At 40.2% G+C, this 23224-nt stretch overlaps 1 protein-coding gene across 1 annotated transcript in view; it reads left to right on the top strand.

Moving 5' to 3' along the window:
* The window catches only part of AGBL4 (AGBL carboxypeptidase 4), a 933972-nt gene that overhangs the window by 812428 nt on the left and 98320 nt on the right, over positions 1-23224 (top strand). Inside the window, exon 10 of the mRNA XM_044430335.1 lies at positions 16383-16535. Within this exon, the coding sequence (XP_044286270.1) occupies positions 16383-16535 (153 nt within the window). The remainder of the gene's footprint in view (positions 1-16382; positions 16536-23224) is intronic.

Below are 23224 nucleotides of genomic sequence, written 5' to 3'. Positions count from 1 at the left end.
GCTATACTTTGTTGAAGATCTTGCTTGTAATCTCTTTTATTGATCAAGAAAAATTCTTACACCCTGTCTTGAACAGAAATGTATGCATTACTGTTCTGTCTAAATTCTGGTTTCTCTTAAATTCGATTTTGTTGTGGTAAAGAGAGATTACTTTTATCAGTGTTTTAATAGGGACACATGCAAAAGAAATGTTTACCTTGTAAAAGTCAGAGCAAGATCCAAATCAGTGAGGAAGACATTGTAACTAGAAAACACTGCAAATAATTACCATAGCGGCTTCCTGAACTTTATTCTGCTCTATTTTAAGACTGACTTTCTTACCTTTCATCTGAACCATCAGAATCTAAGTGACATAACATTAAACACTGGAAAATTGCCAAAGCACAAAGACATTTTTCAAGGGGCTACAGAGATGGAAACTTGTTTACTCAGTTAAAGAGATGATCATATTGGGGCCCACATCATATTGGGGCCCACAAAGAAAAATAATTCTCTTTACAGTGACTACTTCTGGAATGTTCCCTGCTTTCTGCATGTGGCACATACACATACTACTCAAGAACTCATTTTGGAGTGAAAACCATCCTGCCTAAATATGGAAGGTTCTGCTGGGTGATCTTTATGTTACTCCCAGTCTTACAATCCTCAGAGTCATTCTGAAACACAGCGGCAGTGTTTACAAATCACAGAATGTGTGTAGAGGATAAAGTGAAGGACGGCAGACAATTTAGAATTGAAAATACTGTCTTCGGAGAAATCTTTCCTTCCGCTGTAGTGACTTGCCTCTTTGTTTTCCCCTCCCAAACGGCGGCTGTTTCATAGTACCAGCAAGGATTGGCTTTAGGCTGTCTGGGGCTCTAGGCATCGGCTGGGAAGAATCACACTTGTGATAAAAATGTTCACAGGACATGCTAGACCGAAAACCGTCACGTTTAATCAAACACCAGCACAAGTTAGCATCTGACAGTGCTTAAATCCCCCTTCCCCTGCCAAGTTTTCCAAATCATACAGACATTTTTCTGCAGAAACCTGCATTGGAGTTCCTTTATCAGCAATCTAATTCCCAGGAAACATCGGTCTCAATTGACAGTGTAACAATCACACATTTCTGTATGGGAGCTGAATAGCAATTAGATTGGTTTTGGTCAATACGATAAAAGAACAAGTGGCTGCATAGCACACTCCGCAAACCATTGGACAATTCTGTTTTCTAGGACAATTTTACAACTTGCCTTATGGATGAGCTCAGGATTTAATGGTAGCTCAAAGGTATATAATCACGTTTATTTAATGCTGAAGATTTACTTGAAATGCATGCTCAAACTTAAAAATCAGTGTGATTAATCTGTATTCTGTCCCGGACCACAAGCTGTTCCTGTTTGGTCTACTAATATAATTTATTCAGATATTCCAATTTCTCATTTGGTCCATGTCAAGATTTGCCAGTATGACAGTCATCTTTTTCTACACCAAGGTCAGAAAGGTGTGTGTGGATCAACAGCAGGGAGCTGGCAAACCAGTTAAGGTCTGCTATAGGAATATATATACGTTGCTTTCCCAGGACAAACAACAACAGTAGGGATGAATTAATCTGTTGCTTTCCCCATATTTGAAATGTTTTGATCTCAGGTTTCTTTCTTCCCCATTATAAAGAAATTTGCAAAATCATTGAAAAATCTTATCAAAAGCAAACTGAAATGAAATTCTTGCCATCTGCATAGGCTTAATTGGATAGGACCATGTTGTACCTGCTTGCCATATACGTAGCTTTTAAAACACAAGAGGATGGCAAACCCAGCTTAGCACTAATGTGGTTGATTGCACAAGAATCAAATCCAGGCTTTAAGAGCTAAGTACCTAAAGCCTTGGGCTGGGGTGAATGCATCTGCCAATTTTTGGTTTCATCTACATTTGATGCTTTTCAAGTATCAAATTCTTTCCATTTTGGATATGAAGAAAAGCTATCTAGGCATCAATGACTTCCTAATTAGAGTATTTTCACTGGCCCTAGATGATCATCTGCTGTTGTTTCCATTTGGCTTAGTTCTTGCCCTCTCCTCCCTAAAGCAGTTTAGGCCTGGGTATGTGTCCAACATCTTTTGCAGAGACCAATGGAGATAGCTAACTGGACTTCTGTTCAATATCCATATTGCTCTTCTGCAGTATTCCTGCATCTTTGTGTAAAATGGTCCAGCTACCACCACAGGTTGTCTCCTGTTTCTGATATTTAAAGGTTTTATTCTGTTTTGCATGAATGCTTTGGTAAATAGGCCTCAACAGTCTTTTTTGCAAGGTACAATCCTATGCATGAGTCCTACAGCCCCAAACAGCTTTTCTTCCTGCTTATATGTACTCTTTATCTATTTATGTAACTTTGCCAGTGTGTATCTCAATTCTTCTTTCTCAGAGTAAGCCATGAAGCTATAATTCACCAGTTTTTCTCTCCCCAACCTTCCTCCGTAAATCAAATGCCCCATCTTTTTTCCCTGTAGTTGCCCTGCACAGACTCAGAGAGCAACCTGGCCTTCTGTGGTTCCCTAAAGGGCCCCACTGCTTTCCCCAGCCTGATGTCCTTTTCCTTGACCAAACGGTGTGTGAAGATCTCCCAGTTTTATCTGAGTCTGCCCCCTCCACGCCTCTTTTAAAAAGCTGGAAATGCCTCTTCCAAGGCTAAGTTATCAGGAGTAAGAGTTCTATGCTAAAATATTTTGGTTTTTGTGGTATTTGGCTCTATCCCTGTTGCTTTTGGTCACAGCACCTTGATCTTTGGCCCTGTCCACTGATGAAACATGGTACCCATGAACAGCTTCAAAACTGAATTCAGTCCTTGGGCCTCAACTTTAACCTTTCTTCCATACTGAACCCTCAAAACTACCTCTCCCTCTTTTCTTTCATCAGCTTCTTTCCAGCTCTCTGTGGCCATATAAGAGCCCTCACTTGCCAGGTACAAATGGCATACAAAACGAGGAGAGACATTACACAGATGTGGAACTTAGACAAAACCTGCTCTTCTTTCCATAAATATGTGATGCTTCGAGGGAGGCACTACTAGATACTTCAATTAGTCGCATCTTTTAAAAGTCAAAACATGTAACATTATTCTTGTTTTCCAACTGAAGGCACAGTTCTGGGAAATGTGCCACGATCTGACTGTGGGCCTTGTTTGTTTTATGAAGGTTGCAGGCACCTGGAAGGCTTGGTAGAGCTGTCTCCTTAATAATATACACAAATAAAAACAAGGTTCAGATGGTATAATAAACCCAGCAGCGGACTGACAGCATAGTTTCTTGGCAGCTGGAGACAGAAAGAAGTTTCAGGCTTTTTATATCCAAGGAAAAGGAAGGAAGCTAGCAAGGTGTGCGGTTGTCAGGTTGATAATTGGGCTGGCATGGCTCTTCCATCCCAGGTTCAGAGGCTGAGAAAGCCATAATACTACACAATGCTTTTGCCTCAGAATTATTGTTTGCCACTGTTGGTGGAGATGTTAGGGCCAGTTTCAAGAGTAGGCATGATTGGGGACCTCCTGAGGGTTCACAGCCCCAGCTTCTGGGTGCCTTCAGAAAGCTGGAGGCAGCACTGAATGATGGTGTCATTCTTCAACTGGGGAAACAGAAATGCAAACTCCCTCAGCTTCAAAAATAAGGATTTATTTTGAACTGGATCAAACATGCCTCATGCTGAGCCCCAACTCAAAATGCAGCTTGCACTCCACCCCTGTCTTGCCATCCTGATCTGTCCCCTACAACTTTCCTAAGTCAAAACAACAACAACGATAGATACTGTGGAAGGAGAGGGAGTACAAGGCAGTGGGGAGATCCCACTATCTGGCAAGAAATTATGTGTGGAAAGTAATTTCCAGCTAAGAAAAAAGCATTGTTGTACCTCACAGACGGTCATAACCTTTTCCAATGTTAAGTCTCTTTTGGAGAACAAAGGTGAGAGGTATGCAGGAGCAGCATATCAGCTTTCTGTTTTTTCTTAATGTTGCAGGCAAGTACTCATTTCAATAGGAATGTGCAAAAAGCTGAGGAGTGAGACTTACAAACCACTATTCACTAGAACCTGGTTCAAATTCTACTGTGGGCTAAGGTTCCTCACTCACAAGAGCAATGTGCTTCCATGAACAATGTGTGGGAATCTGAGAGTTTGTGTTTTTGAACAGTTTTTTGTTTTACTGAAGTCTGTCTTCGGCAATGTTCAAGATGCTGTAGTTGTGATTTGTGAGTAGAGATGGATAAATTCATCCTTTTTGAATTCCTGTTTGGAAGGACCTGATCTGCATTTCTCAATCTAAGGTATGGATTGGAATTTATCCACCATATTTTTGAGTTGTTCTAATGCTTCAACAAAGTTGAGATGGGCCAGTGGGAACAGGTGGGGGGACAGTGATGTCAGAGAAATCCACAGTGGATACAAATGAGCTCAGATTTCTGTGAAACAGAGCTGTGGAATCTGCAGTGAACCAGTTTTCTTCAGGTTGTATCACTGATTTTTTTCAAATCCTTTTTGCAGTGTGTTTGCAAATTCACAGTTGTAGTGATAAACATAAGTATGTGTGTGAATTAACACTTATTAAGATTAATATAAGGGGAACACAATTCTTATATGTCTCTTTAAAAGATCCGATTCTGTCAGTGAACAAATGATGGAATGGAAGATGTCTGAAAATCTGCAAAATACAGAGAGAACAGATTTGACAAAATCTGTACATTCCTATGGAAAAATGTGTTTGACTTGCATTTTAATCTCAACTTTCCTAATTTTACATTTTTTGGCCCAACACCCAGATGGAAAATTGGTTAGCCTTCAACATCACCAAATTTTACAGTGGAGTTCTTCAACCAAAAATATACCCACAAATAAATATACTGGGAAAATATACACAGAAAATGCATGTTTTAATGAAAATAGAATTCAAAGTGTAAAATATTAGTAAAATTGCTTGTAAAGTTAGGCAATGCTTGTATTAGAAATGTATACAAAAATACATCTGAAGTTTTGTGCTAAATATGTGGGATTTTTTGGTTTACACCTAAGACTGAACAAAATGAGAAACTGGGGGTGCAATCCTGAGATTTTCAGCATTGTTTGTGAGATGGGGAGAATAGTATTATTCAGAGCTGGAGTTTTGAATGCAGAGCCATATTTGCCCTGTGGTAGAAAAAGAAATATCAGCTGCCCCTCTGAGATCAGAAATTTACCCCCCAAAATGCTAGAGGAGTAGCTGTGGAGCAAAGAAAATGTGCCAGTGACTTATGCCATATCCAAATGGCGTCACAGCCTCCTTTCCTTCTCTTCTGCTGTGCTTCATCTAGAGGGTTGAAAATGGATGCCTGGATGAAAAAGAGGATGCAAAGCATGGGGTGGTACAGTTCATCATGCCTCCACCTTGCACTGGGTATACTTAAGCCCCCATGTTTGGAGGATTAGGTGCATCAGGGGCCTGCAAAATAGGGTGGCACTCAGAGAAATCAAAACAGAGCTGTCCATCCTAAAGCACATTTCTCAGCAGATTAAATACACTATCAGATGCTCTTAAATACATATGTTGAAAGAAAATATGGATTGAAATAAACATTTATCGTGCATTTGCAGATTTAGGTAAATTGAAATGAATTTAATATGCAGATTAATTCAGAAATGGAATGGAACAATATAATAGATAACACATGTGGAATGACACAGTAGAAATAGATTCAGCCATCCTATATTATTGATTGAAACAGGTTAATGACTGTGGGCATTGAGTCATGAATCATTTGGGAATCTCCTATGCTTGCCAGTTTGAACCCTGTGTCATTACTGAAAGATGCAAACTTCTTTGGTTGTCCATTTAGGAGAATGGAAAGATCTAATATTTTGTGTTGTGCACTTGAAAAGAAGTGAAGGGATGGGGAGCCCAACTTACCTCAATTTAAATGTAAATTCTGACTTTTCATGTCTGCCTAGAATGTTTATTTTTAAAAAACCTCAAACCTGAATCAATAAAAGAAGCAAAGTTCTTTCTTCATATTGATATATTTTCCACATGGTGATCTTTTTATTTTACTCATGCTATTTTTTCATTGTAAAATTATTTTGCTGAGAAAAAGTGGCCATTAGAAAAAGGTACTATTGTTTTAACCTAAAAAAGGAAAGGTGCTTATTGGCTTAATATATTTCATGTTTTGTGAAAGATTTAGAAGCACCGAAACATAGAAACAGAGCGAGTCGGAAGGAGTTTCCTAGTCTGACTCCCGGCTCTAGCCAGCTCCACTCACAACATGCCCACCATGTGCATGTCCAGCCTATCTTTGAACACCCTCACCGTTGGGCCTCAACGAGCTCCCATGGAAGTCCATTCCATACCCTGGGGGTCCTAACTGTCAGGAAGTACTTCCTGGCATCCAAATTTAACCTTGGTATTTGGGGATTTTAATCTTACTCCCTAACCTACAAAGAAAGGACAGCATAAAGGTAAGCATTCCAAAATTGTTTTCAGAATTTTAGATCAATCACTTATAAATCTAGAGCTTGAAAGAAGTGCTGTACATGTAATATCCCCTGATATATCCCCCCTACCCCCCCCCGAGAGAGAGATATTGAGAGAGAGAGAGGGCTTTTCCTTGCACAAGCACCCCCAAAGGGTATAAATATAATGCAGCCTGCTACAAACCTCTCCAGATTCTAAAACCAAACCAAATCAAAATGTTCAAAGACAGCCAAAGACATTTTTCTCCCTGAGCTAGAAGAATTAATGGGGTCTCTCTTTCCCAAATCAAAGTGCCTAATACTCAAGACTGGCCAAGTTAGTTTGATGTTCAGGACAAAATACAATCCTATAAGTACCTCTGTCCAAGAATAACAATGTAACAACAACAACCAGAACAACAGTTTAACTATTTGTTGTCCTTACATAACATGGTGCCTAAAGTATGGCTGGCCCTGCAACTGCTTTGTGTCCTCACAGAATCACAGAATAATAGAGATGGAAGGGGCCACGAAGACCATCAGGCTGAATCTGCTGCTGTTGCAGGACAGCAAGTTACACCACCCCACTGTCCAGTTTCATCTTGAATGCTTCTAGTGTGAGAGAGTCCTCAACTGCCCTAGGTAATAGGTTCCATTGCTGCACTGCTCTGACAGTGAGGAAAGTTTCCTGCTATCTAGGCAGAATATGATTTCCTGTAACTTAAGACTATTATTCCATGTCCTGCACTCTGGAATAGTTGAGAAGTGATCGTGTCCTCTCTTTGTGACAACTTTACAGGTACTTGTAGAGTGCTATCATATCATCCCTCAGTTTTCTCTTCTCAAGGTTGAACATGCCTAGTTCACTCAATCTTTCCTTGTAGGGCTTAGCTTCCAGTCGCTGGGTCATCTTTGTTGCCCTCCTTTGAACCCTTTCCAGTTTTTCTGCATCTTTTAAAAACTTTGGTGCCCAGAATTGGACACAGTACTCTAGCTGAAGTCTGATTAGTGCTGAGTATAGGGAAGCTAGTACTGCATGTGATTTGGAAGTGATACTTCTATTAATGCAGCCTAAAACAGTGTTTGCCCTTTTTGCAGCTACTTTACATTGCTGACTCATTCAACATTCTTTTCTCAAACATCCAGAATAACATGTATGATGTAATGTCTACATGCTCTGTATTTTTCCAACCCTGCCATTCCCAAGTAACATGAAATAGGAGTACAGAACATACACGGGGTGAATTTCTAGAGAGGCAGCAATGGAAGTCTGCTGCAACATAACAGCAGAGTCTTGCAGTACCTGCAAGCTTGTTTTGGCATAGGTTTTCATGGGCACTGTCTCCTTGCTCTGATGAACCAGATAGTGTTCCCAAAAGCCGATAGCAAAATCAATTTGCTTGTCTATAAGCTGCCACTAGCATTAGTCTCGTGGCACCTTAAAGTGGATCATCCTAGAGGGTATAAGGAATTGGGGGGAAATAAGTATGCGCTGGTGGGAAAAATATTTCATATAACATAGTTCTGTCTGAAATAATGCACCAAAAACAGTGATCTAGCAGGCCTGTTTGAATATATGAGTATGTATATCTTTGTCAAAGTGATTTCTGGCCTATGCAACCCTTATGTCATAATTTCCTGACCTGACAATCTAATTTAGTATTTAAAATTAATTTCAAGTAATTACTGATTGTTTTGCATGCATTTTGTTCTTTATTTTAATTTTACTAATAAAATAAAATGACAAATCAATTAATATCCAAGAGGGGAAAGGAAAATGGTCATTATGAATGGCTCCCCACTCAGCTCTTTGTTGCAAGAATTCTAAAATGAACACAGATTTTTGGCAAAGAGGGCCAATTTGAATTTCTAATGCATTTATTTTATTATGCCTTAGTCTTCTCTGACCTCTTTCATATGAGATTGTTTTTGATAATGCAGTAGGAGCTATTGCTTTATCTACTCTGGTGATCTCACAGTGACTTCTGTTATATAAATGTCTTGTGAAACATCCCAGTTTTCCAGCTCATCTGAGGTTTACAGCTTTGACCATAAGGTTCTCAAATGATATATGCACAACATGTGCCTGTGAGGAGAAAACTGATCATATTTTAGCATATTGCCCATAATGAAGACTGTAACTTATTTATCTATTTTGAAGGTAATGGCCTGAATACATCTCAGAAAATCAAGGACAACCTCCTGAGTTTTGTAGGGAGTTTTTGCGCTCTCTCACTCTGTGTGTGTGTGTGTGTGTGTGTGTGTGTGTGTGTGTGTGTGTGTGAGAGAGAGAGAGAGAGAGAGAGAGAGAGAGAGAGAGAGGGAGAGAGAGATGTTTATGTTGATAATAAAAATAACTAATGCTAAGCTTTTGAAACTGATGTCTGAGACACAGACAGCTGTAGGATTTTGAGAGGATAAAGAACTGAAATCTCTTGGCAGGTAGCTGCTACGAAATGACTAGCTGTGCCAGCTTCTGCAGTACAGCACATCTCTTTGGAAGCAACGATGACAGGATTGGACTCAAAACATCAGGAAAACCTCTTGCCTCACTTCTGATAAGTGCAAAGTTAAAGGAAAGCAATTTAAGGGATTGGCTTTATATATCTTCATGCAGTTCTTGGCATTTTCAAAATTTAAAAATTTAAGTTGTTAGAAGAGCTGCTTGCAAGTGACACACTCCAGTGAATCCTGGATACTGAAGAATAAGATGGAAAATCATGCTTGTTGGAAGATAAAATCAGACTAGACTTTTAAAAAAACTATTAGTGTTTCTTTTAAGATAAAATTTGAATTTAGTACAAATCTGCTAAAATGAACACCTAAAATCTCTTAAAACAGAAGCATGAACATTCATCACACAGATAGAACTAAAATATACTTTTCTGTACAGAAAAAACAATTAGGGCAGCAAATACGCTACTGCTGGGGTTAATGACTGTAATCTGCAGAGGAAGACATGCCTTTTATCTTCCTACTAGAAATAGCAACTCATCCCAGGCACTGGGATCCAGGATATACCATGCTGTACATTATCTGAATGGAACCTGTGCAGTTGATCCTGCAGTATGCAGTGCATATTCTCTGGAATGTGTGAAGTTTTCAAATTCTTAAGACTTTCTTAGCTCTCTCTAGTGGAGCTACTATCAGGCTTTTTGTGATCGCTCTGGCTGTTTGTTGCCAGCAAATTCTGCTTATAGTTAATCCAAGGAGACCAAGCCAGCCCAGAGTATTCTGCAGATCGAACTTCAATCCAGATCATGTGTTCTGCTGTGATCAATAGGTTTTGTTTTCTTTTTTTGAAATTCAGACACCAGTTCCATCTATTCCTCCTCGGCAACATGGAGCCAGTTGCTCGGTCTTGGTATTCTGAGTCTTTTCCCACAGGCAAAGCAACACACACAGAGTTTTTCAGTAGCTAAATGATTTTCCCTGCCCATTGTTGCTGTTGCGTGCAATCAAGTCATATCCAATTTACACTGACCCTATGAACGGATGCCCTCCAACATGCCCGGTCCTTGACAGCCCTGCTTACCTCTTATAAACTCAAGGCTACAACTTCCTCTATGAATTCAATCCATATCATATTTGGTCTTTCTTTTCTTCTTCCATCTTTGACTTTCCCTAACATTGTTGTCTTCTCCAGTGAGTTGTGCCTTCTCCTAATGTGCTCCAAGAACGACAGCTTCAGTTTCATATTTTTTGCTTTTAGAGAAAGTTCTGGCTTGATTTGATCTAGGACCTATTGTTTCTTATTTCAGTCCAGGGTATTTGCAAAGTTCTCTTCTAGAACCATATATTGTTCCCACTTTCTCTTTGCCTTGGCCAAATAATATGCTCCCTTGTTTGTCTTTTAGTGTGCCTAATCTGAGTTTGAGTTTCCCTTTCTTTTCTTGGATCTTCTGAAAGGGGTCTTTTGTTTTTCATCTTTTGTTGTTTGCTTCTATTTCTTTGCATTGCCCATAGTGATCGATCTTTTTTTGTCTACATGATCATAGCTGAAAAGCTGCATTCTGGATTCTGATACTATTTCTGTTGCTGTTTGATTTTCCTTCTCCCCTGCTCTTAGCAGTTGTAGGTGTTACTTCTAGCATCTATCTAGCTTTTTATTTCTTTTTGCTATAGTGATTATCTTGCCTAATAGCGTCTCTGATTTCAGTCCACAGTTCTTGTGGTTCATGGTTAATTGAATTCAGTAGTACATATCTGTTCTTGATGTGGACCTTAAATTCCTCAAGAATGTTAATTGTTTTATTTTGGCACTATGCTTCTGTTAGTCATCGTTTTCAGGGTCACCTTGAGTTTTGATGTTAATAGTTCATGGTCATGCCCATAGTCTGTTCCTGGTCCTGTCCTCAATCCAATTATGTAGTCTATTTGATTTCTGTATGGGGATATCCATGTGTACAAACTTCTGATTAGTTGCCTAAAGTATGTATTTGCAATAAACAGATTGGCTTCACTGAATTCTATGAGTCTTTCTCCTACTTTGTTTCTGACCCATAAGCCAAATTCTCCCACAACATTTTGTTTTGGTATGCATAGAACGTTCCAATTCTTTTGCATCTATTTCTGGAGTGTAGACTTGGATCATGTTATATTGATAGGTTTCTGACAGTTGTGTTTGGTATGATTCAGGCTGACTTTGCATTATAGCATTACTGCCTGTCCTACATCTTGCCTTTGTATTAGAGCCATTCTGTTTCTTCTGAGTTTCTCATTTCCAGAGTAAAACATTTCGCCTCTGAGCATGTCAGCCACGAGACTTTCTTTCAGCTTTGATCCGGGTGCATCATTAGGGACAGCACTATTTGTACCTGTCCTTAGCTCTTTCCCAGTAGCAAGTTGAGCGCCTTCTGATCTGGGAATCTCATCTTCTGGCAGTACCTCTTGTTTCATTTTGGAATGTTTCATCACAGGGTTTACAAGGTAAAAATGATTCTGCAGTGGCTTACCACTGCCTTTTTCTGCTCAGCGCTAATCAAAGTTAACTTGAGCATCACTGCTATTGTCTGTGAAACATCCTTTGCCACTTTTGTCTTCAACTACTACATGGGGAGTTTCTCTGTCCCCATCACCATCCATTTACCTTGGCTGATGTGACTGGTATTCCTGAAGACAGCAGATGTATCTTACTCTGGTATCTCTTCGGTGACCCTGCCAAGAGACCAGCCTAGCAAGAGAGTCTGGTTTCCTCCGTGGCACTGATCTTGGCTTCTTTGACATTCTCAAACCCTTTCACTATGCTAAAGTGTATCTAGGAAAACCTTCTCCAATCATTAAAGCTGTTTTGATTTCAAATGATATGAAATTTGTCAGGATAGTGAAGCAGTATGTAAACTGTGAAGAGTTATTGATGGATGACTCCATAGTTCAACTGGAGAGACAATGGTAAAGTAAAATTCAGTTTTGAGAGTAGTCAGATGTAAAATAGAGCAGAAATTATTCTAACTCTACTGATAACTCCCTGATTTTAAATCTGCAGAATATGATGCTTTTATTTAAAACATTAGATAATTACAAAGGCAGGCAATCTCTGGAAATGATGCGAAACAAAGAAATAATCGGAAAGGATTATTTTGCAGTGGTATAAATTTATTACCCTTTCCTACCTTGAAATATGAATTCAATCTCTTATGCTTTGAAAGTGATTTAGTAGAGCCACATAATGTTCCACTTCCTAGAAAGACAATAAAGTTATGATAATTATAAATAGATTTCCCTGTTGGAAGGAAAACATTAATATTTGCCATGGTAAATACACATCTGGATGCTGATAGGTAAAAAGCAGATAAACAGCATTTCTGGGCAGATGATGAGCGTTACTGCATTGCATTTATATTTTGGCTTTTTTTCTTCTTTTGAAGTTGTGCTGAGAGTCTGTGACTGGCCCAAAGTTACTCAGTGAGCTTCATGGACAGGTGGGCACTAGAACCCCTGGCCCCCATCACTTCTTTTCTTGAGTGTAAGCAGTTTCTCTACTCAAAAATGGAAGTGGCTTTTTTTCAAGACAGATAAATAAATGTGTATGCAATTTGTACTTTCCCGTGACATTTAGTTTGACTCTGTCACTGCAACCTGGAATCACAGCATACACTTACACTGCAACCCAATATCTACTCAGAAGTTCTACTCAGGTCTTAATGAGTTCCATGAAACTTTGTCCCAGGTAAATAGGTACACGATTGTGCCTAACTGTATTTTCAGTCTCTAGCCAAGAATACAAGAATACATTTATGTGAAAATTCTCTATCATGGAACATTTTTCTTTCAGCTTGTCAAACTTGCTGACTGTGATATGCAGGCTCATGTCAATCTGAAGAGGGCAAGGATATTACTTGCCTGCTATTCCATCACATTTGCATGCTGGGGAAGCTGTTTCATGTCAGGGACAGTCAGTGGGACACAGTTTATAGCCTGTTCATGGTGGTATTAGAAAATCTTGTTTTCCTGGAACCATGGCTTCGAGGACCATGGAAATCAAACACTATAGCCTACAATAATTCTGTACAAGTTGCTTGGAAGAAAAATAATTTTGCAATTGAATATACAGTCTGAATTATATTTAGCTCTGAACTTCTGCTGTATAGCAAACTCTTTAGTTAGAATGAAAAAAACCTTGTCAAATGAATTATAATGTTAACTCTGCGTATTAAATATTCCAGAAGATGACATGGGAATGATAATTCCTTCCTTTTCTTGAGTAATATCTGTGTAAAGGAAGCTGTTCAGTTCCTTCTTAGCTCAGTGTTATAGCAAAGAATTAATAAAATCCACAGTGAAGTGACAGCTGGTTGACAAAACTACCTTTCCTCTCCAGCGGTTCATGTTTGGGCCTAAATACAGATTTATCCCTTTTTGTTTTATAGCTTTTATTGATTCTTTAAAAAAAACTCTGTGCCTAAGATTCATAATTGCCCTGGGATATCAACTCTGCTTGTAACAGCATTAGCTCTTAGTAACATTTTTCCTTGGGCCCTTCAATCAATGGTCTTCCAAAGACATCAATGTTCTGAATTGGAAGTGCAGAAAGGAACACACTTCCTGCAAATACTACTTAGAAAGCACAAGAAATGTTTGAAACTACATGTATGATCACTTGAGGAGCAGAGATTGTTCCATAACATTTTTAAAATCCAACATGTTAATATTCACTTATGTTTCATAGGCCAACTCAGTCACAGAATTTGAACTGAAGCTAACATACCCTCCAGGTACCCCAGTTTTACTGGGGCAGAGCCTAGTGTCTAATAGGTATGGAACTTTAATGCCACTGTCTACACAGTTTCACAATACTGCAAGGTATAGTGTGGCAGCCAGTGGTGCCCTTCCATTCAACGAAGGCATTATCATGCAGTGGAGGCTTCCATGAATGAAAGTGGGAGGGAAGCCATATTAGCGGATTCTCCCTTTTTCCTGCAGCATCCTGTTACCCCTATTAAATGATGCCTTCCGAAGAAGCTTTTGGGATGCCCTTTGAGCTACAGAAAGAAGGGAGAAGTAGCAACAGTATCTTCCCTCAACCATTCATGGAAGCTTTCACTGGATCCATTCCCATGCAGAAGGATGCCATTTATACAAATTATGATTTATTTATTGCTACTTATTTTATTTCTGTACCACCTAGTAGCTCTTGGACCATGCTCCCCAGTCCCTCAAAGTAAATGTACCTGACTAATCACCATACTTTAAACCAACCATTACTCTGTTTTGTTCTCCTTCATCTTCCTCACATACACAATCCTCTAGTATGATTACATTTTTCATTTGCCAGTGTAGTAGCTAAACTAGTGAGATTTCTGTCGTTTCCTTCACCTGCCCCTTTTTTACACCATGAAAGTCTGTGGGCTGGATACAAATAGCTGAGTCTCACTTCAGCAACAGCCATATCTAACTAAGATTCTCCAGGATTTTGTGCCTTCCATTTTGAGTAACTTTGTTATAGCCTTTCGTTTTTGCAGGTTCCTTGTATTCCAAACAAACTTCTTGTATGGGAACAAGTTGTCTAACTCAGAATGGATGATAGTATAAGCAAGGGCATTACTTTTGAAAAATCATAGTGTATACTTTAAATCAGCTACAGTGCCGTCTCCAAGATATCTCTGTGTAGTCATACCCCGTCACTTAGCGAATACCAGAAATACGAAGTAGAAAGCTGAAGTGTGCTAGTAGAATAACTCTGTTGCTCTTGGCCATTGCCAGGCTAGTACAGCATCTTTGTAGTTCCAAACTAAAAGATTCTTTCTGCTACAAATATTTGTGTTATAATAGCGTCACTGCAGGCTGAATGAAAGGGAAGTTTATTTTCTTCTTTTATATACTGTGACTCATAAAAAAGAACATCCATAATACTTTGCTCCTAATGGGTATTACTGCCTGGCAACTGTCCCCTTCAGAACTAATTACTGGAGAAGAGCTGAGCATGTTGCTAAGGAGGGTTGGGCTACTGAGGAATGAGAAGAATCGCCAAAGATGTTTTGGTTGTTGGTCTATTTCCACCATCCTAATTGAATTCTGGCTCCAGTCTGGGGAGTATCCAGGTGGGAATATACTCTAAGCAAATATGGATGATTAATTGAGGGGATGACTGTATTCATTAGTCTTTAGGATAAGACAGATGACAACTCTCACTATGTAAATAAATGCTATAGTACCACCTGATCATTTCACCCTCTAACTTATTTCTCACAGAGCCACAAAGCTCAAGTAGCCAGCAAGCTTTTTTTTAATTCAAGCTATTCATTCCATGCTCATCATTTCTTAGTCGTAGTTGTTTACAGGTTCTTTAGTGCAACCCTCCAGGTTTTTTTTTTTCCTCCTCCTCCTCTTTTTCAAGAACACTTTCCCAGTGGTTTTACAGTGGGGCCAATGCACTATTTGGGCTTAATTTATCAGTTGAAAGGTATAATAAATAACTAATGATGTGGGTGTGTGGTTTTTAGGAAAGTAACAACTGGCAAACATTAGTTTGTAATTCAGTGTATGAGTGTGCCCATGGAAAGAATAGTCATGTTCTCATAAGTGAGTGATTGACTGATTGGTTGATAGCATCTTGATCCTACTTCTCAGCCAAAAAATCTCCCAGACTGGCTTGCAAAGATGAAAAATAAAACAAGCCCCTGCTCAGAAGTTTATAATCTAAAAGACTTAACAAAGAAGAAGGGGAATTGTGAGGAAGGAGGAAAAAGATGAATTTGGGCACCATATTTTGGTTGTGAAGTTCAGCAGGTCATAAGTCTAGTTCTAAGCCCAGTAAGTGCTGCTGGTTCCACCTCCTCTGATGAGGAGGAGGCTGTTGGCAGAAGGAGGGGGACTCTCAGCTGGAAATATAGTCAGGCACGATAAAGAATGCCTGTCTCCTGCATATAGTGAAATGTCACCATGAGGTGAGAATTTTATGCAGCTCTTTTCTAAGCTGGGTAGCAGCTGGATGAAAAGTAACTCTACAAAATGTACATGAATGTATGATTTGAAGTGACCTCTCTCTGAGCAAAAGCCATGCAAGTTAATCTCTTAGATTATTTGCAATGGTTTGGCATGGAGGGATTAGATAATCAATGAACTGTGCCATTTCTGGTTCTTGGTGGACTGGGAGCAAAAGGATTCTTCCTATCTCCTCTGCAAAGGCATTCAGATCTAGGGTAACTCCTGTAATTTCAGGAAGGGTGACTGACAAATTTCCATTCAAGAATGAGATGTGTGAACAATCTCAAAGAGAAACTTCTGCGCAGGAGTGTCAATTTTAGGACTATACATTCCATTTTGGAAAATACTTGAAGGAGTCCTAATTGGTACACTATCTTCATTCTGGCACAACAATCTTTACTGCTGTATGTTTTGATTTTCAGGGATGACATTGCTTTTATAGCTGGATTCTCTTTTGAAATACGTTTTCAATTTATCTTGTATATGTGTGTATTTCTTCCATACAGAAAGTTACCCTGGAATTCTATATTGACATCCATGCTCACTCCACTATGATGAATGGCTTTATGTATGGGAACATTTTTGAAGATGAGGAAAGATTTCAGAGACAGGCTATTTTCCCCAAGCTACTCTGCCAGAATGCTGAAGACTTCTCCTTCGTAAGCAGCACTGCTTTTGTTGTATTTTGTTTCTCTTTTAAATGTTTCCCATATAATTAAATAGGGCCTAGGCATTCAGCTGTTTCACTCCTGGGCAGTTACAGTCTTCAGGCAGCCTGTGCTGAGGTTAAGTCATGTCAATATGCCAAATCAGAAGTGTACATGCTGCAACCTTCCATTGTAGGATGGGACTGGGCAATCTGCAACCTCTGGACTGAGTCTGGGCCTCAGGAAGTCCTCAGCTGGGCCACCGGCTTCCCTGACTTATGTCCAGTCACTGCCTGCCAACAAGGCCATTTTATTGCTTCCACGGGCACACAGCTTTGCAAAAGCCTCCTTTGACGCAGTGCCTAACTGCAGCACGGAAGGACATTTTGCAGTGAAGAGTAGCATTTTTGGAGGGAAGGGAAGGACCAACTGCTTTCTCCAGTGCTGTAGCCATCCTCAAAAAACTCCCCCTTCTCCACTGTAATCAGGGCCAGCGGAGGCTTTTTTCGACTCTACTTGCACCACGGGAGGGGGCATCTGTGGGTGAGGGAAGGGCTATGGTGTGGTGGATCTATCTTTGCTATGGCAGCAGCCTTCCCCAACTGGCTCAGCCAGCTGAAAGTCTGCACCGAGAGGCTGAAAGCTCAGTTGGTGGTGAGGAATGCTGGGAGTTGTAGTTCAAAATGACTGAACAGCACCAGGCTAAGGATGACTAATTTAATGCATTTCTTACCCTCCTTTGGATAGTGCCGCCTTCCTTAAGTGAAATACCATATAAAGCATAATATGAAATTCCAAATGAAATTAAAAATAAAGAAATTGAATATTCTAGAGAAGGGTTTAAGCTTTCTCAGTTGCAGTGTCCCCAAATGACTTCTTCAAATTCAGAGGCAGAGATAGAGGGGCAAAGGAAGGCAGATGGCCTTGTAGTTTCAAGGTTATAAAGTGAAGATTGGAAGAATCTATTCTGGGAATGCGATTCCCTGGGCTTATCGCTCTAGGCTGTGGACTGCTTTCTTGCAGGCAGGAGTTCAACTTCCTAATGAATATACCTAGCATTCACAAGGCACCCTCTACGAAGCACCCACCTCCCCAGCACTGAGCAATGGTGCCCCTCTTCCACACACATGACTTGTAGCCTTTGTGCTGCACATGCTGTAGAAGAAGTTGTTGGTTGTGCATTTGGAGTGTTCACAGACTTCATCTTGGCTTGGCTTGCTTCTCAGTGGCCCAGTTTTCACACCCATATGAAGTGACTGGGAGTACAATAGTGCGGATGATCTTAGCCTTGGCTTCCAGTGAAATGTCCTTACAGTTGACAATCTTCTCTAGTTCCTTCATTGCTGCCCTTCCAAGTCTCAGTCTTCTAATTTCTTGACTACTGTTTCCCTTTGAATTAAGGACTGAGCGGAGGTATGCAAAATCTTCCACAAATTCAGTTTCTTCATTGTTGGCAGTAAAGTTGAGTGATCCTTCTGTAGCCAGTTTTGTTTTCTTAATATTCCATTGCAGTCCTGCTTTTGTGAAACCGACAAGGATTTTTACAGTGGGAATGCATGGCAGATGGGTGGATTTGCATATAGAACACCAATACATATAGATTAAAGACAAAGCAGAGAAAGATTCAATTTATTCAGATTTAAACACCTAAAAATAACATATAAAAACATGATCCCAATTGTATGAGACACTGAACCTGGAAAAATGCATCTATGCCTTGGATGTGCACAAAAAAATACAAACATTTTGATATGGGGGTGGGGGGAATGCTACAGTCTGCCCCACTTAAAAGAAAGAAACACTATGAAATCCCATTGGGATTAAATGGAAACCTCAGCTGCATGGGAAGCACATATCCCCAAACCAGCTCCTGCATATGATAGAGAGAAAAATTGCAATTGCATGCAGTATATGAATAAAAAGTAGTTTAACAGAAACTGCATACCTGAAATGGCATTCCTGTTTGTAATCTTGATCTACTGATGTCAGAATTAAAGGACACAAACCAGGAAGATAGTGACTGGTGTCAGTCTGCTTCTTTATCTGCTGCAAAGATAGTTGTGGAATGGGGAAAAACAGCATGTCCTACCTTGAAAGGCTAACTATAGGAAGGAGGCAAGATCAAAGTGTAGATGGGTATAGGTCAAGATGACTAGTGACTGAAGAGCATGCTAAGATAAAAACATATATACAGAACTGGGCATGTTCAGCCTTGAGAAGAGAAGACTGAGGGGGGACATGATCTCCCTCTCTAAGTACCTCAAAGGCTGTCATAAAGAGCAAGGTCAAGAGCTCTTCCTGCTTATGCCAGAGTGTAGGACAAAGAATAATCAAGTCAAGTTGCAACAACCCAGATTCAGGCTGGACATCAGGAAAAGCTTCCTCACAGTCAGAGCACAGTCAGTGGAACTAGCTGCCTAGCTTGGTGGAGGGCTCTCCCACACTAGAGACATTCAGAAAGAGACTGAACAGCCATCTGAGTGGGATGGTGTAATGTGGTGTCCTGAAACAGCAGGGGGTTCGACTCAGTGGCCTTCATGGCCCCTTCCAACTCTACTCTTCTATGATTCTATGGTATATCTGGGGAGCTGGTCTCCCTCTGAAGGCAGGCTTCAATAAAGAGCTTTTCTGTTGGACCTTGCTGGTAGTTGTTCATCTCTCAGTCAGAAAGTGAACCTTACAACATGGGCGCAAAACTTTGGATATAATATTGAATTAGAGAAATGGCAAAAGCTGTGGGAAAGAAATATTAAAGTAACATTAGCAACTTCATACAAAGAAAACCTATGTTTTATAGATGGTATTTGTCGCCAAATAGGTTAGCCTATTAAATCGGGTACTTTTTATCATATGTGGTGGACCTGTGATAAGGCAAAAAAGTATTGGATTAAAATACACAAATGGCTTGAGGAAATGTTACAAAACAATGTTACCTGAAGTTTTCCTATTAGGCATTATACCTGATGATGATAGTAAACAAGCAATGTATTTGACTCTACATGTAATTACTGCGGCTAGGATTGCATTTGCCCAACACTGGAAGAGTGAAGAGCCACCTACCGACGAACTGATCCTAAAAAAGATCTTGGACTGTGCAGAAATGGACAGATTGACTTTGTCGCTGAAGGAGAAAGAAGTTACAGACTTCTATCAAAGTTGGGATTCTTTTTATCATTGGCTAGAGAAATGGGACTATGCATAGATTTAAATATGTTTATAGTTTAACATAAAAAGAAAAAATGTGGGCGGCTGACCCAGTAGGTCTGATGTTTTTGATGATTGATGTTGTTTTTAGTCTCTTTCGTGTTAGGTTTATTTATAATAAAACTTATTCAAAAAACAAGAAAGAAAGAAAGTGAACCTCACCAGTGGACCTAAAATCCAGTACATGCATTTGTGTGTGTGCACACACACATGCAAGAATTTCATGTTATCTTGTATTTCTTTGCGATCACATTGGACAGATGCATCTCCCCCACCTTTCTTTGCTGTTCTTTGTTCCTCGCTACTTTATTTTTCCAGCAGTGTGAGACCAGCCACCATATGCCGCCAATGGAAGTTCCAGCTGTTGATTTGTTTTTAATATTGCATTATTTTAGTCACAGAAATGTTGTAAACAGCTTTGTTTGGGGATTGTGCAGGTCTGGGAAAGGAAAGAGGGCTGAAAGGCCTCTCTGCCTCTCATTTCACAGAAAGTATCACAAGCAGCCGAGTCTTCATGCTAGAAGAAAAGCAATCAAAAAAATAAGTCTGTGCCTAGGGAGATCCCCCTCTCCTCATCAGAAAGTAATGCAGAAGATGTTTGCCTCTCGTAGTTTTACTCAATCAAGCAATTACTTGGTGATACAGAGCTGATGAGAAAACAAGTGTGGGCTTTGTTGTATCTCCAGAAAGCTTAGGGGATCAAACGTGCCAATTAAACGGAAGCCTGGGTTTCACAGTTTTCTCACAAATGACTTAAAGTCCTGGTGCGGAAATATATTTACTGCAATGGTAGGATTGCCACATGCCTCAACTGGCTGGGTTTTACTTAGATTCTGGATTTGTCCTCTGGTACCAGTTTGAACCATTAGCTTGACCAAATTCCCAGCTGCCATTTCTCTAACTCAGCCTTCCCCAACTTGATGTTGCCCAGCTTCTTTAAACACCAGCTCCCAAACAGCAGAGTCAGTGGTCAGAAATCCTGGAAGCTGAATGTCAAAGATTGGGAAAGCTCTAACTTTTCTATAAATGAAGAAAGGAGGCAATCAGTAGAGATCACATTCAGCTCAAATACAGAGAAGCAAGCCTTTTCCTACCATCTATTCAATGAGGAAGGTCAGTAGTAGCTGTGACTAACATGGAAGCAATGATATCCATAGAGAAAGGAAAATGACAACCAGAACTCAGCATTTGGTTCTCTGCAGATAGAATTTCTTGGTCATTATTGATGGCATTTTCCCCTATTCCCTCCATTGCATTAGGTAGAGCTGATCATAGAAAACAATAAAGAAATATAGCTATGACGTGTCTACCCAGAAATGTGGAAATGGTATTTTAGGCTGCATTAACAGAAGTATCACATCCAAATCCCATAGTGTACTATTTTTCTTTCAGTCAGCACTGGCTAGGCCTCATCTGCAGTACTGGGTCCATTTCTAGGTACCACAGTTTAAGAAGGATGTGGACAAACTGGAAGGAATTCAGAGGAGGCAACAAGGATCATTCAGGGCCTGGAAACAAAGCTCTAAAAGGAGAGATTGTGAGCATGTTAACTTTGAGAAGAAAAGACTGAGGAGAGATAGGATAGCATTTTGCAACTCCTTGAAAGGTTGTCACAAAGAGGAAGGACAGGATCTCTTCTCAATTATCCCAGTGTGGAACATGGAATAATGGGCTTAAGTTGCAGGAAGCCACATTCTGGCTAGATAGTAGGACGAATTTCCCAACTGTTGGAGCAGTATGACAATGGTACCAATGGAACCAATTACTTAGGGAGGCTGTGGGGTCTCCCACACTAGAGGCATTCAAAATGTTGCTGGACAGGCATCTGAGAGTGATGGTTTAACTGGGAGTCCTGCACTGAGCAAGAAGTTGTTCCCAATGGCCTGGTTCCTTCCAATTCTACTATTCTATGACTCTATGAAACCACAGAAAGGTGCCAAGGAAGGAGTTTGTCTTTCTAAACTAGTGATGCTAACCATGTGATTGCAATTTTAGCATATAAATGCCAGCCATAGGTATTTAGAATCATGCATCAAAGCATTTCTGTATCATTCTCCACATGAGTCGAACACGTGGACTGGCACACTGAAAACATTTCTTGCCTGGGTTTCCATTTGGCCTAGGGAATGTTGGTCCTTGAACACAAATCTGACCCACATTTCTTATGTGAAGCTGCTATGTGTGTAGCACAGTGGATAAAAATACATTGAAAGAAAAGATGCATCTACTTGACATCTACATTTGTTTGTTTAGGGGAGGCCTCTCAGGAAGAGAGAACATAGATGCCAACAAGCACTTTGTCCTTCCTGCTCCTTATTGGCAGGGTCACATCCGGGAGCAACTGGCAGCCTTCAGTATATTCCAGCAACCAGCATATCATAGATTATTCCGGGAACAGCCGGCTCACTGCTTCTCAAGTCAGCAGTTCTAAGGCATCACCTTGTACAGGGAGCAATTTATTTGGATCAAGAGCTAAACACCTGCTATTGTTGGACATTGTAGATTGCCTTGAAATGATCCTACTTGCACCCTTTTTGTGTCATCTCTGTGATTAATTGCCAGGTCACATCTCTTGAGTTTGGATGTGTGTCTTTTCTTTGACCTTTACAAAACATTATTTGTTTAACCTGGTGGATACTGGATGTGCTTTATTACAAATCTTCCTTATCTGTCTGGTATCACTGGTAGATCTCCTCCTTTCTATGGGTGACTTTTGCAAGTGCGATCCAGATGGCATAGGCTAATCTTTCGCCATTCCCTGGTATTTAATAGGGTGGCCCCTCCCTGCCAGCACATAGTGCTGCCTTGCTGTTCATAAACCTCAGTGCATCAAGGTCTGTATAAGCTTGTGGGTATCTGCTGTAAATTTATCAGCTCTTTCTAAATAAACAAGCCCTAGCGTTTTGAGCTCTAGTGGAAAGAGCAGCAGGGAATACAGCTGGCTGGGATACCAGGATTTCTTTGTAAAGATATGTGCAGTTATGACACTCTCGGTATATGCTTTTGTGGGTGTGAGGAAAAAAGCAGGAACAATTAGAAAGCTGTGTGTATAAATACACAGCAGGCACTGAATGCTCCAGAAGGACAGAAAGCTATGCTGTTAACGTTATCTCGCCAATGTCTGAGAAGTGTGAGAATGGGTTACTGTTGTAGCTAATTATTTTTCTGAAGCTTCAGGAGGTCTCCTTTATGTTGCATGCTATGGCAGCCATTTGTAAGGATTAGAATACTTCCCTAGAACGGCTTCAAGTGAAAACTGGCGGCTCCGTGAAGTGTTGTCCGTAATTGACTAGCTTCATGTCTTCACACAGCATCAAGACAATGTTCCATTATATTATCCATTGACAGTATCATTGAAAAGATTACTCCCCTTAAAGTATCTGTCAAACTTGATTGATTTACAAGGGACAAAAGCAGCGAGAGGACTTGAAATGCTGGTTCTTCTTTCTCTCCTTCTCCTTCTCCTTCTCCTTCTCCTTCTCCTCCTGCTCCTGCTC

This window comes from Varanus komodoensis, unplaced genomic scaffold, assembly GCF_004798865.1.
Source record: "Varanus komodoensis strain SLA01 unplaced genomic scaffold, ASM479886v1 scaffold20_1, whole genome shotgun sequence".
NCBI classification, from domain to species: domain Eukaryota; kingdom Metazoa; phylum Chordata; class Lepidosauria; order Squamata; family Varanidae; genus Varanus; species Varanus komodoensis.
Note: the sequence above shows the minus strand (reverse complement) of the source record. Positions and strands in the feature narration are given on the sequence as shown.